This window comes from Orycteropus afer, unplaced genomic scaffold (genome assembly GCF_000298275.1).
Source record: "Orycteropus afer afer isolate SDZICR_OR568_19922 unplaced genomic scaffold, OryAfe1.0 scaffold00398, whole genome shotgun sequence".
NCBI lineage: Eukaryota > Metazoa > Chordata > Mammalia > Tubulidentata > Orycteropodidae > Orycteropus > Orycteropus afer.
The window spans coordinates 1,396,490-1,409,203 of record NW_006921985.1 but is presented as its reverse complement, the minus strand read 5'-3'; the positions used below and the strand labels follow the sequence as shown (position 1 = coordinate 1,409,203).

Here is a 12,714-nt window from a genome sequence, read left to right as displayed (position 1 = left end):
CCATCCGCTTCCCCAAGTTTTACATCACTCCAAATAGAAACTGTCTTTATAGCTCTCCCTTCCCCCACAGAATAGCACCTGGGTGCTGGGCGAGGGCTTAGGAGGCCTGCCTAGGGAGCTTTGGGTCCAGTGACACCTCTAAGTGTGGGCCAGCACCGAGCAGGCCTGGTGCGAGGGCCCTCCCTGGAGCTGCCGTGCCTGGCCTCAGCAATGGGTGTCCACTCAGCTTCCCTCTCGGCCATCTGACCCACAACTGGATCCATCCTGGAGGGTGTCAGCCCCAGCCCCGTTTCCTCTAGCTTTTTCAGTTTTGTCTGAAGCAGCCCAGGGTTCAGGGCAGCAGGCCAGAAAGCAGCGAGTCAGTGTGGCTGGCATTGCAGGGGGCCCTGAGTCAGCAGCTGGCTGGGTGCGGAAGGCCTGTGGGCACCGCCCCCTGCCACCCCCATCCCCTGCCCTGGTCTCCTCCAGTTCTCTTGTGTCTTGTCTGGGTTTGGGAACTGTGCACATGCATTGAGGGTAAGGGTGCAGCCTGGAGCCCGGGTGGTCCTGGAGGGTGTGCGGGGCCCAGTGGGACGCAGGTAGGTAACTGAGACCCTGGTCCACGCGTAGGCTGGGCCCGTAGCCAGACCTCAGCACAGGGGGAGGGCAGCTCTAGGGCTGTGCTAGCAGCCTCTCAGGAAAGCGGCACCCACCCGTCTGTAGATGGGAGACTGAGGCCCAAGGGGGTCCCAGACCAGGCTCACCTGACGCTGGGCCCCTCCAGACCACCTGCTTGCTCACCAGACAGGTAGGGGGAGGCCCACATCTTCCGAGAAGGGCTTGGGCCAGCCCAGTGACTGGATGTGTGTGGGGGGAGGTGGCTGCAAGGCCAAGGGGCCCTGGGTGTGTGCCATCCTGGCCAGCCCTGGGGAGAGCGGCTGAGCCAGGTCTCACAGGTAGCACAGGGGAAGGGCTAGGTGCTGGGAACCAGAGTCCAGAAGCCAGCCAGCTTGTCACCACCACCAGCCACCTCCTCCCAGTTCCCAGAACTGAGCTCGTCTGCTGGGATACAGGGTTATGGCAGAACTAGGCCAGGGGTGCCGCGAGGGCGGCAGGCCTGGATGTGAACTGACCATAACACAGCACCTGTGAGTCACCTCATTGATACATCGAGGACGGCTGTAACCCAGGGACTAAAGCAGTGACGCCAAGACTAAAGTCAGAAACAAGGTGAAGCGCGTCTCCGCGGCCGGAAGCCATGTGGTAGCCCTTCTCCTGCTTCCCCCTAACAGAGCTGGCAGTGGGGGTGCTAGCGAGCCCCTTGCTGGTGCATCCACGAGGCAGTTTCAATCGGTGCAGTACCCCGGGGTGTCAGTTACACTGTTCCTCTAGAAACAGAAACATTAACTTTACAGGTTTTGCTTGGGGAAGGCACCCTCTGACCTCAGGCCGTGTGCGGACTGAACAGCTGGACAGGCCAGGAGAGCAGAAGCCCCAGGCCAGTGGCATCAGTGCAGAGTGGACGTGGGGGTGAGGGGAGGAGCCACGAGGGAGCACGGGGTTCTGAAGTGACCTGGCACCACCTGTCCCACGCTCTAGTATGTTCTAGTACGTTCTAGTACATTCTAGTACGTTCTAGTACATTCTAGTGCGTTCTAGTGCAGTCTAGAAGGCACCGCGGAGGGGAAGCACCTAACAGGGAGACCGGTCCGGAGGCCTCACCATGAACCCAGACAGAGCTGTGCCAGCCACAGTGGTACTGGGGGACGGGCGACAGAGCTGAAGGCAGAGGCGGTGACAGGTGTCAGGGAGAGACCAGGAGGAGCCCAGGGAGGCTCCCGGCTCCCACCTGAGCTCGGGGCGGGCTGAGACGCGGCTGGGAAGCAGCAGCTCGTGTAAGTGGAGGGCCCTGGGTCCTTGTTCTAAGACCTGCTCGTCCCAGAGCTGAGTTCCTCCTACCACCAGCTGCGGAGCACAGCCCTGGGCTGGCTGACACAGGTCTGTGACCTCACCACTGCCGCCACCTCCAGGGCAAGGGGCTTTCTTCCAGGCTCATGTTTCTCAGAGCAGACTAAGGACCCAGGTGAGAGCAGGCAAGAGCCTCGGAGGCCCGGCCAGTGGTCCCTGAGGCCCAGACAGAAGCCACGGCACACCACAGCAGGCACGGCTGTGGCCATCCTGGCTGCTCGGGCTTTGCATGGCCCTTGGGGTGAAGGCCACGATTCCTGAGGGGCACTGCTGTCCAGGACTTCTCCTAAGATGGCAGTGGGTATGGGATGGGGACAGAGGTGCCCTGTGGGGTGGGATTCTCATCTATTTGTAACTGAGGACAGCACAACATGGAGACATGTCTCTGAGTCACAAGCCAGGGTGCCTGTTCACACTGGGTTCTGGGAATACCTCCGGGGACAAAGGAGGTCATGCTCCTGGGGTGTCCGGGGAGGACACTGTGGCTAATTGTGACAGAATGGAATCAAGATGTCCAGCGCTGAGGTTCTAGGTCCCAAGGGCTGGTCACTCCCTCTTTAGAAGGAAGAAGCGCTATGGGGAATGGATTTGAGAGTCTATAGTGAGGGGCTAGGGAACCCTGGTGGCGTAGTGCCTAAGGCATTTGACTGCTAACTAGAAGGTTGGTGGTTCAAAGCCACCAGCCACTCCACAGAAGGAAGATGAGGCAATCCACTTCCGTAAAGATTTACCACCTCGGAAACCCAAAGGGGGTCGCTATGAGTCGGGAGCAGCTCGATAGCAGTGAGTTTGGCTCTTTGGTTGAGTGAGCCGGCAGGTGTCATGGCTCGGCTGCCGGCCAGGGCGTCTCCCATCCTACCTGCAGGTCGAGGGACACAGCCTCCAGGAACTGCTCGGGACTGTCCTTCTCAGGTCGGAACTTGCTGAGCTGCTCAATCACCATCTTGATGCATTTTCCATAGTAGGCCATCTTCCTGGCCGGCGGGCCTACGAGGTCACAAGGTTACAAGGTCATTGGCTCCACCATGGAGGGCTCCTGCCGGGCCACACCTGCAGGGCTGCCAGGACCCTCAGCAACACTGGTTGGAGGTCCAGAAGGGTGGAGACACGGACCCTGTGGGGTGTAGAGCATGGGTGAAGAGGGGACCTGGCTTGAGTGACCCCAACCCGCTTCCCAGACTGTTTCCCACAGGCCTGCGCTGTTCCTGGGCTCCCACTGTGCACAGAGCCTCTCAGCTGCTCTCTGACCCCGAGCCCCACTGCTGCACTGCAGGAGGGAATGACTCGCCTGACGGGGTCCATACTCAGGGTGGGGGCACCTGTCAGCAGCCCCTGCGCCCCTCACCCCAGCCCACCCAAGTCCCCTTGAGTGTGGGATAGCTTACTCAGCAGGTCTGCCCCGAGGGAACACATGAAAATCATGGGGCAAGAAGTAGTCTCAGGGGCTCACCGGGCTCGCAATCCCATTTAAAAGATGAGGGGACCTAGACTCAGAGAGGAAGTAGAGCTGGTAAGTGGCCAGGCCTCATATGAGGACTGAACATTCCAGAAACATACTTGGGACATTGGTGAGCTCCTATCTGGGAGCCCTCAGGTAAGCTTCTGGGGGCGGGGGCCCTAAGGACACCAGGGAGGTGGGGGTACCTTGTTCTTAAAGGTTCGAATCCTCCAATGCAGTGTGCAAGTTTGGGTTGCGTCTGGGCTCCCCAGGGCCACCGCCAAGGGCCCCTTCCTGCCTCCCCTGTCGATCCACACTGACTGGGCAGCTACTCCGTACCAGGTCTGGGGCTGCCCCATTGTTGGTCTTCCTGGGCACCGGCAATGATCTGCCACTGGCCAAGCCAGGGAAGTAGCGCTTGCCCCCATCCTCCAACGAGCTGGACCAGCTCCAGTCCCCCAGACCCAGACCCTCCAGGTTGGAGACTGGCGAACTCCCTTTCGGGGAAAACACCAAGAAACTCTCCAGACTCTGAGACTGGGGCACCCCCAGGGAGGCGGCCAAGCAGTACCTCACCCACCTGCCCAAGGGTGCAGGCCACTGGGTGACAAGCTCCACGCCCATCACCTTAAAGGTGAGCAGAGAGCCCAACGTCAGCTGACACTTCAGAGAAGCCAAGAGCATGGGTTGCAGACACAAAGAAACCAGCAAGCAAGGGCCCAGAGAAGACAGGCAACATGGAAAGCAGACAGGACCCCAGAAACAAACGCGTATACCTTCTGCAAGAGGCAAAGAAGACCCTGTCCAGAGACAGGGAGCAGGGAACACGGGGAGAAGGATGAAGGCTTCCAGGAAGTCAGAAGCGAGAAAACCGAGAAACCAAACTCACTGCCGTTGAGTCAACTCCGACTCACAGCGGCCCCTGTTGGTTTCCAAGGTTGTAAATCTTTACAGAAGTCGACCACTCCATCTTCCTTCCGTGGAGCAGCTGGTGGGGGAACCGCTGACTTGGTCAGCAGCCCAATGGCTTATTCACTACGCCACCAGAGGGCCTTAAAAATACGACGGCGGGACCAAAAACGTAAATGGGTCAGAAGGAAGATGAAGTTGAGAGAATCCTCCAGGAAGTAGAAAAAGATGAAGGCAAGAAAGTAGGAGATAAGAGGTAAGAAGATTAGGGAACCATTCCAAAAGGTGCAAGTTCCAATTAACAGGAGTTCCAGAAAGGCAAAGGAGAAGAAATAGTCAAAGAAATGATAGAAGAAAACGTCTCAGAATTGAAGAACACCGTTTCTCGGATCGCAGGAGCCCAGCAAAGAAGGCCACCATCACTGTGACATCTAGGACTCTGGGGACACCCCTGAAGGCTCCCAGAGAAGCAAGTCACGAAGGGGTCCCAGACCCTGGTGGGTTTGGAAGGACACCTGTAAGAGTCTCAGGGGAATGCCTGTGGCCCCAGGCCAAGTGTCGATCTTTGTGTATAAGAAACATCAGGCAAGGAAGGCCCTGTCCCATCCTCAGGAGGCTGAACTTGGGGAGCAGACTGAGAAAGGGGCAGGTGAGGGGTTGAGAAGGAGGCACTGCAGCCCGTGGGTTGTCATGGGAATTTGTGAGAAGGTGATGCAGGGCCATCCCAGGGTGACTTCAGGTACAAGAGCACAGAGAACATGGTGGAGGTGGGCTCCAGGGGACCATCTCCAGAGGCACGCGACACTCAGCAGCCTCTTCCACCGCCTGCCCTCCAGCCCAGCAGCTGTGCCCCCCCCACCCCCGCGGGCTGCACAACTGGGCATGTGCACCAGCCCTAGCTGGGGGCTGGCCTGTCTCTGCCAGCCATGCCCCCTTGAGGCTGCTTTGGGGCCCTACCCTGCCTACAGCATGGTCACCAGAGCCAGCAGGATGTGCTCTTTAATGAGGTCAAGAGGAAGGCCGCTGGGAACTTGGAACGCGCTGAACGAGGCCTGAAGCCCTGGTGTCCTGGAGGCCGTCCTGGGAGGTCGATGGATGCAGGCTCTGCTGTCAGCTGGGAAACTGGACTGGGCAATGGCTAAGCATTGAGAGGGGACGGTGGTGGGTCAGTGGCAGGATTCTTGAGAGCCCTGGGTTCGATTCCCAGCCAACGCACCTCACGTGGGCCTCCACTCATCTGTCAGTAGAGGCTTGTGTGCTGCTAGATCCTGAACAGGCTTCAGTGGACCTTCCAGAAGGACCAGAAAGAACAGCCCAAAGATCGACTCCTGCAAGTCAGTTGGTGAGACGCTGTGGGTCACAGTGGTCTGATCCCAGGCTGACTGCGGGGACCGTGGAGGACCGAGCAGCATTCCTTCCCATGGTGTACGGTATCGCCATGAGTCAGGAGCTGACTTGATAGCCGTGAGCAGCAAGCATTGTGAAGAGTGATGACAGGGCCTGAAAGTTCATGGTTCTACACAGGTTCTCGTCCTGGAGAATGAGTGACCCGCTTCACTCTGGTACTTTGTCAAGTCAGCTGCTGGCAGTGGCTGGACCAAGACACTGTCACTGCCACCCAGAGGCCAGCCAAGCAGAGGGGGCTAATGCCCATAACAGTGGCAGACCCCTGACCATGCTCCCCATGACCAGGAGGCACCTCACTTCGGGTCAGTGCACCAGGACCATGCAGGGTTGGGGATGGGTCACTCGCAGTCAAGGCTGGTCTTGTGTGCAAGAAGTGAAGCTGCGGGGCCTTTCCCATCCTTGGCTCACTCTGCTGCCCTCCACAGCCAGCCTTCAGGGGCCTTCCACCTGGTACTGCAATGGGCTACCCCTGCCCAGCTGCACCCCCGGGTCCTTCCCTCCTGTCACCTCCAGCTGGGTCTTCTTGTCACTTCAGAGTAGACACTGATCCTGGTTGTTCTGGTCACTCCCTGAAGGTGTGCTGTTTCCAAAGGAGGCCCTGGCAGGGTGGGGCCTGCAGGGGACACAGCATAGCCAGAGGGCCCAGAGGGCAGGTGCTGGGGAAGGAGGCACTTTGCCGGGCACCATTCAGTGCAGAAGGGGGGACCTGTGGCTTCCACTCCAGGTGGCGCCCCTGTAGTCACAGAAAATGGGGTGAGCTTAGCAGTCAGTCAACCCCAGGCCCCGCCTTCACCCAGGGGGTCACCACATCAAGGTGCTTATTAAAATCCTCTAGTGTAATCTGGAAGGAGCCCTCATGCCACAGTAATTAAGCACTCAGCTGCTAACCCAAAGGTTGGCAATTCAAACCCAACGCTCCCTCCATGGGAGAAAGACGTGGCAGCAGATTATCGCTGTGGTTGTTAGGTGCCGTCGAGCTGGCTCCGACCCCTAGCGACCCCGTGTACAACAGAACTAAACACTGCCCAGTCCTGTGCCAGCCTCACAGTCCTTGCTATACTTGAGCCCATCGCTGCAGCCACCGTGTCAGTCCATCTTGTTGAGGGCCTTCCCCTTTTTCACTGACCCTCCACTTTACCAAGCATGACATCCTTCTCCAGGAAATGGTCCCTTCTGACAATATGACCAACGTAGGCGAGTCTGGCCATTATTGCTTCCAAGGAGCATTCCGGCTGCACTTCTTCCTGGACAGATTTGCTAGTTCTTCTGGCCATCCATGGTACCTTCAGTATCCTTCACCAGCACCACAACTCAAAAGCATCAATTCTTCTTCAGTCTACGTACTCATTGTCCAGCTCTCACATGCATATGAGGTGATTGAAAATACCATGGCTTGGGTTAGGCACACCTTTGTTTTCAAAGTGACTGACATCTTTGCTCCTTGTTCTGGTTACGTACTGCCACTCTGATAAGAATATACCACACACAGGATGGCCTTAACAAACAAGAGTTTATTCTTTCACAATTAGAAGGCTTTAAGTCCAACTTCAAAAAGCCAGGCTCTAGGGGCTGGGTGAAAGCCCCTCAACCGTGGGGTCCAGCTCTGCCTCCTGCTCCCGGCCCACTGGAGCTAGAGGCATTTCTTCACTCAGACAGCTGTTGGCTGCTGAGGCTGAAGAAGCCCCAAGGTTGACAAGGAAAAAGGCACAGTCCTGATGTTACCAAACCACACGGCAGGCCATTAGCTTAAGTCCATTGTAAGTCCCAAGGTTGGCAGAGCATAGCAGGCTGCTGAGCAACGACATGGCTACATGCAGGGTCCAAGTGTGCCATAGGCTAGAGACCATTCCCAAGGTTTCTCCATATATACAGGAAGCAGACCACATCCCAAAGGCAGCTACTCAGCTTCTTGTGGTAGATCCCATCATGGAGCTGATTGCCAGTCTCATCATGGGGAATAATTACCACCAGCTGCCCAGCCACTCAACCAGGCCCAGATAAGTTGACACAAAGACATAACCACCACAATTCCACCCCTTGTCAACTTGGCACCGATACAGATCTTCAATGGGTGGTATCTGTACAGGTCTCCCCCACTGGGTGGCTCCAGTCCCCTAGTTCCTCTAAATGGTGACCTCACCCCCTTGGCCTGGCGGGCCGTTCCTCTCCCTCTTGGGCATGGCAGCCCCACCCCCTCATAATTGGGCAGCGGCTATGGCTCCATCCCACTGGCTCACATGAATGAGCAGCCCCACACTCCAGAACCATGTTGGTGAAGGTCTGGCCCTTTGAAACCCAGGGGGCTGTGGTGGTTCCGTCCCCAAAGGCCATGGTCCTACCCTTGAGGCTGAGGCAGCTCTGCTTCCATTTTCTTGGTCTCCCTGCTATTGCCGATTAATGCCAAAGGCAACCCACTCTGCTGAAAAACCGTGCCCAAAAAGTACTCGGCTTTTTTTGCTCCATGGGCCGGTCAACCTGTTACTTCATTTTATGCCGGTCTTCTCTACCAATTAACGCCTGAAGGCAACCCACTCTGCCAGGAAGCCTCATTCCCGATGGTACTTGGCATTCTCTTCCGTGGGCTGGCAAGGCTGTCGCTGTCTCATGCCGGTTCTCTCGGCTCTGCTCCTGCCGTCTCTCATTCCAGTCTCTTGCAGTCTGTCCTGCCATCTGTCCCACCGTATGTGGGGGTCTCTCTGCCAGGGTCTCGGGTCAAGGACTCACTCCACTCCTGTTTTCACATTTTAGGTATCTGTCAGAGCAGCACCCCACTATCAGTACCAAATGTGTTAGACTGGGTTCTCTAGAGAAACAAAACCAGTAAATCTTATATATGTATATGTGTGTGCGTATATATATATATATATATATATATATATATATACACACATATATATACACATATATACACACACAGAAAGAGAGAGAGATTGATTGATTTATCTTATGAAAATGGCTCACACACTTATAGACGTTGGCAAGTCCAAAGTTCCTGGATCAAACATCAAGCTGGAGGCTTTTCCTGACTCTTGCAGCCGCAGGGGCTGAGGAGCTCAGAGCTGGCAGGCAGTGTATCAGCTGTTGACTCCAACAAATGATGAATCCAAGATCTCCAGGCCGAATGGTGGATTGTTCACTCACGGACAGTTGTAGGCAGCACAACAGAACCCTGATCCACAGAAGAATGTCTCCTCTCCCAGGATGTCCACAGATATACTGGAAGCAGGCCACACCCCTAGGGAAACTACCTTTCAACAGATTGGCTGCTCAAAACATAGTCATCTGATCCCAGCATGGGAACAACCACACCACAACAGCTCAAACCACACAGACTTGTGGTCCAGCCAAGCTGACATACAGCTCCAACTATCACACTCCTTAACCCTTTCAAGAGGTCTTTTGCAGCAGGTTTGCCCAGTGCAGTATGTCACCTGATATCTAACTGCTGCTTCCATGGGTGTTAACTGTGGATCTAAGTAAAAGGAAACCCCTGACAACTTCAGTGTTTTCTCTATGTATCGTGATGCTGCTTATTGGACCAGTTGTGAGGATTTTTTTTTTTTTTTTTTTTTAATGATGAGGTGTAATCCATACTGTAGACTGTAGTCTTTAATCTTCACCAGCAAGTGCTTCAAGCCATCCAGCAAGCAAGGTTGTGTATTCTGCATACCGCAGGTTGTTAATGAGTCTTCCTCCAATCCTGATGCCATGTTCTTCTTCATACAGTCCAGCTTCTTGGATTATTTGCTCAGCATACAGATTGAATGAGTATGGTGAAAGGATACAATCCTGACCCACTCCCTTCCTGATTTTAAACCACGCGGTATCCCCTTGTTCTATTTAAATGACAGTCAGATTATAGCCTTGGAAACCCTGTAGGGCAGTTCTACTCTATTCTATTGGATCTATGAGTGGGAATCGACTGGATGGCAGTAGGTTTGGCTTTAACAAAATGTAGACTTTGGGGGGTGTGCAGTGATCAGAAGTATAGGGGCTCCATTACTTGCCTGGGGCACAGCAGGCAGGTTGGGGCCGCCCAGGCGAGGCTCTCACATCCTCTCCAAGGGCCACCACTCAGTTTTCCTGGTGGTTAATAATATTTTGGCTTAGAGCCCCCTGCACCAACATAAGTTATAAAGGACAACAACATTTGCACATCAGTGTCGGGGTACACAGCGAGAGACATTATGGAAACAATGTCAAAGAGCAGGTGGCCTACCCCACTTGGGTGGCCATGTTGGATGTGGGGGCCGCTCCAGGATGGGATGTGGTCCTTGCCCCCAGCCTTCCCCTGGCTGCTCTGGACACTGCTGTGCCCGGAGGAAGCAGGAATACATCCAGGAACAGGGTGGCCTCCTGCCCCTGATGAGTGAGTACCTGTGGGCAGCATGAGCGGCTCCCAGCAGGACTTGTTCCCTCCCCTCCCCTCTGGTCCTGGAGGCTGGAAAATTCTGAAGAAAGGACAGTCCAAAGGGCCCTTTGGTGATGCGAATCAAGAAGGAATAAGAGATAATCACCCTAAGCCTCCCCCCGCCCCGAGTGGCCTGGGATGGAAAGAATAGAAGGACTGTATGGGTGAGCTTGGACAAGTCACAGGAGCCAAGTTGAAGATGGGGACAGGGTTGTGTGGGGAGCATGTGGCTGGCAGGGAGAGAGAGAGAGGGGCCCCTGAGGAGGCCTGAACCATGCATTCTAGTCCACTGTTGGGCCGAAGGGCTTCTGGGCTCGAGGACATTTGTCCTGTGGGCTCTTCCCAGTGCCTCACACCAGGCACAGAGCAGGTGCACGCTACGGTGGGCACCAGGAGGAGATGGCTGGTTCTCAGTTCCCATTGACATCACCTGTGATCAGCCAGAACAATCACGTCCTAGGAAGGAAACAGGAATGGTTTGGTTCCCTAGTGCCGCTCTAACAGAAGATAGCACAAACAGGTGGCTGAACAAACAGGAGTTCATTCTCTTACAGTTAGGAGGCTAGAAGTCTGAGTTCAAAGTGCCACGCTCTGGGGGCTGGGTGAAAGCCCCTCAACCTTGGGCTTCAGCTCTGCCTCCTGCTCCCAGCCACTGAAGCTGGGGGTTTCCCTTCACTCAGACAGCTGCTGGCTGCTGAGACTGACAAGCCCAAGGTCGACAAGTGAAAAGGCACAGTCCTGCTATCACTAAACCACACGGCAGGCCACTAATTCAAGTCAGAAAAGGTCCCAAATCAGCAGGGCATGGCAGGCTGCTGAACAACGACATGGTTACCTGCAGGATTCAGGCGTGCCAAAAAACTAGGGACCATTCCCAAAGCTGCTTCTTATCTATGGGAAGCAGACCATATCCCTAAAGCAGCTACTCAGATGCTCCAATAGACTCCACCATGGAGTTAATTACCAATCTCATCATGAGGAATAACTACATCCAGCTTCCCAGTCAGTCAACCAGGCCCAGCCAAGATAACACATAAACTTAACTACCACACGGTATTAACCTCATCCAATTTGGATGCACGCTTTTAACACGTCAGCTTTATTTTAGTGGTGACAAGCCACGTGTGTGGCATGAAAAGAAAAACTAAAACCATTGCTGTCTAGTGGATACTGACTGCAAAAACAGCAAGGAGGCCACATGTTCCGACCTCCTCTAACCCTACAAGAGGAAGACAGGATTACCAGCAGTAAGCCAAGGCCTATTCCTACAAGGCCAGACATGCTGCCTCCCTCCAGCCCTTTCACCAACTGTTCCTCCTAAAGCACCCATCACCTCTCTCCTGGGTTCGATAATTCACTGCAGAACTCACAGATTATGGGGTTTATTAGGGAAGCACCAGGCTACAATTCAGGTTCAGGAAAAATGCTCAGTGTCTCTCCAGCCCACCGTCCCTCAGCCAACAGTCTCTCACAGTCTCTTTCCCAGCAGTGCTGGTCCCTCAGTGTCTTACTCAGCAATGCGTGTCTCTTGCGTCTCTTTCCCAGGAATGCGTGTCTCAGGAGCCCGTGTCTCTTTCAGCAGCACGTCTTCCTCAACCAGCAGTCAGAGCGAGAGTTCTGCCTCTAAGAGGCCTCCTTTTGAGCCCGGCAGGGTGGTCAAACTAGCCAATTATAGCATCAGAACTCTAAGCACCTGACAGAGAACCTCCCATAACATTGCGTTGTGCCACACCCAACAGAAATAACCCAGGTGGATAACATTTACAATCAGGAGCTCCTCAGTTGCTCATTCCACCACTGAGTTTACAATGACTCATGGGTAGAAAAGCCACACTAAGTAATTTACTACACTGCACTGACTCATGCTGACCCCATGGGTTATAGAGCACAACTGCTCTGTAGGGTTTCCACAAGGATGACAGTCAGGAAAACCCTATGGAAAAAGGAGAGAAATCCTCACAGAGCAATTCAACCCTGAGACCCACAGGGTGCCCTGAGTCAGAATTAACCTGGTGACAACAGATCTAGTTTTTTTTTTTTTTTTAATCTTAACAGAAACAGATTGCCAGGCCTTCCTTCTGCTGCACTGCCAGGTGGGTTTGCAAACCACCTTTGGGTTTAGTCGTTGAGCGCAAACCGTTTGCACCATCCAGAAGTGAGATTTAATTCTCAATCACGTTGTTTGTTTCTCATATTGATTTTAACTCCAATCATCTGGGATTAAAGGCACTCTGGTGGCCTAAGGCATTTGACTGCTAACCAGAAGGTGGGTGTTCAAAGCAACCAGCCACTCTGCAGAAGGAAGACAGAGCAATCTACCTCTGTAACATGTACTGCCTCAGAAATGCAAGAGGGGTTGCTATGAGTTAGAATTGACTTGATGCCAGTGGGTTTGGTTTTAATCTGGGTTTAAGGAGCTGTGGTGGTGCAGTGGTTAAAGCATTCCATTGCTAAGCAAATGGTCCGTGGGTTAGAACCCACCAGCTGCTGTGCAGGAGAAAGATGAGGCACTCAGCTTCCATAAAGAATTATGACCTTAAAAGCGTTGCTCCACATCCTACATTGCTGACTAGTGACTGGGGTCTTGAAAGCTTTCAAGCAG

At 54.4% G+C, this 12,714-nt stretch overlaps 1 protein-coding gene across 1 annotated transcript in view; it reads right to left on the bottom strand.

The window, feature by feature from the left end:
- Nucleotides 1-2,917, bottom strand: part of CFAP99 (cilia and flagella associated protein 99) — a 44,942-nt gene extending 42,025 nt beyond the window's left edge. The window contains exon 1 of the mRNA XM_007953514.1: nt 2,807-2,917. Within this exon, the coding sequence (XP_007951705.1) occupies nt 2,807-2,917 (111 nt within the window). The remainder of the gene's footprint in view (nt 1-2,806) is intronic.
- Between the last annotated feature and the right edge of the window lie 9,797 nt (nt 2,918-12,714).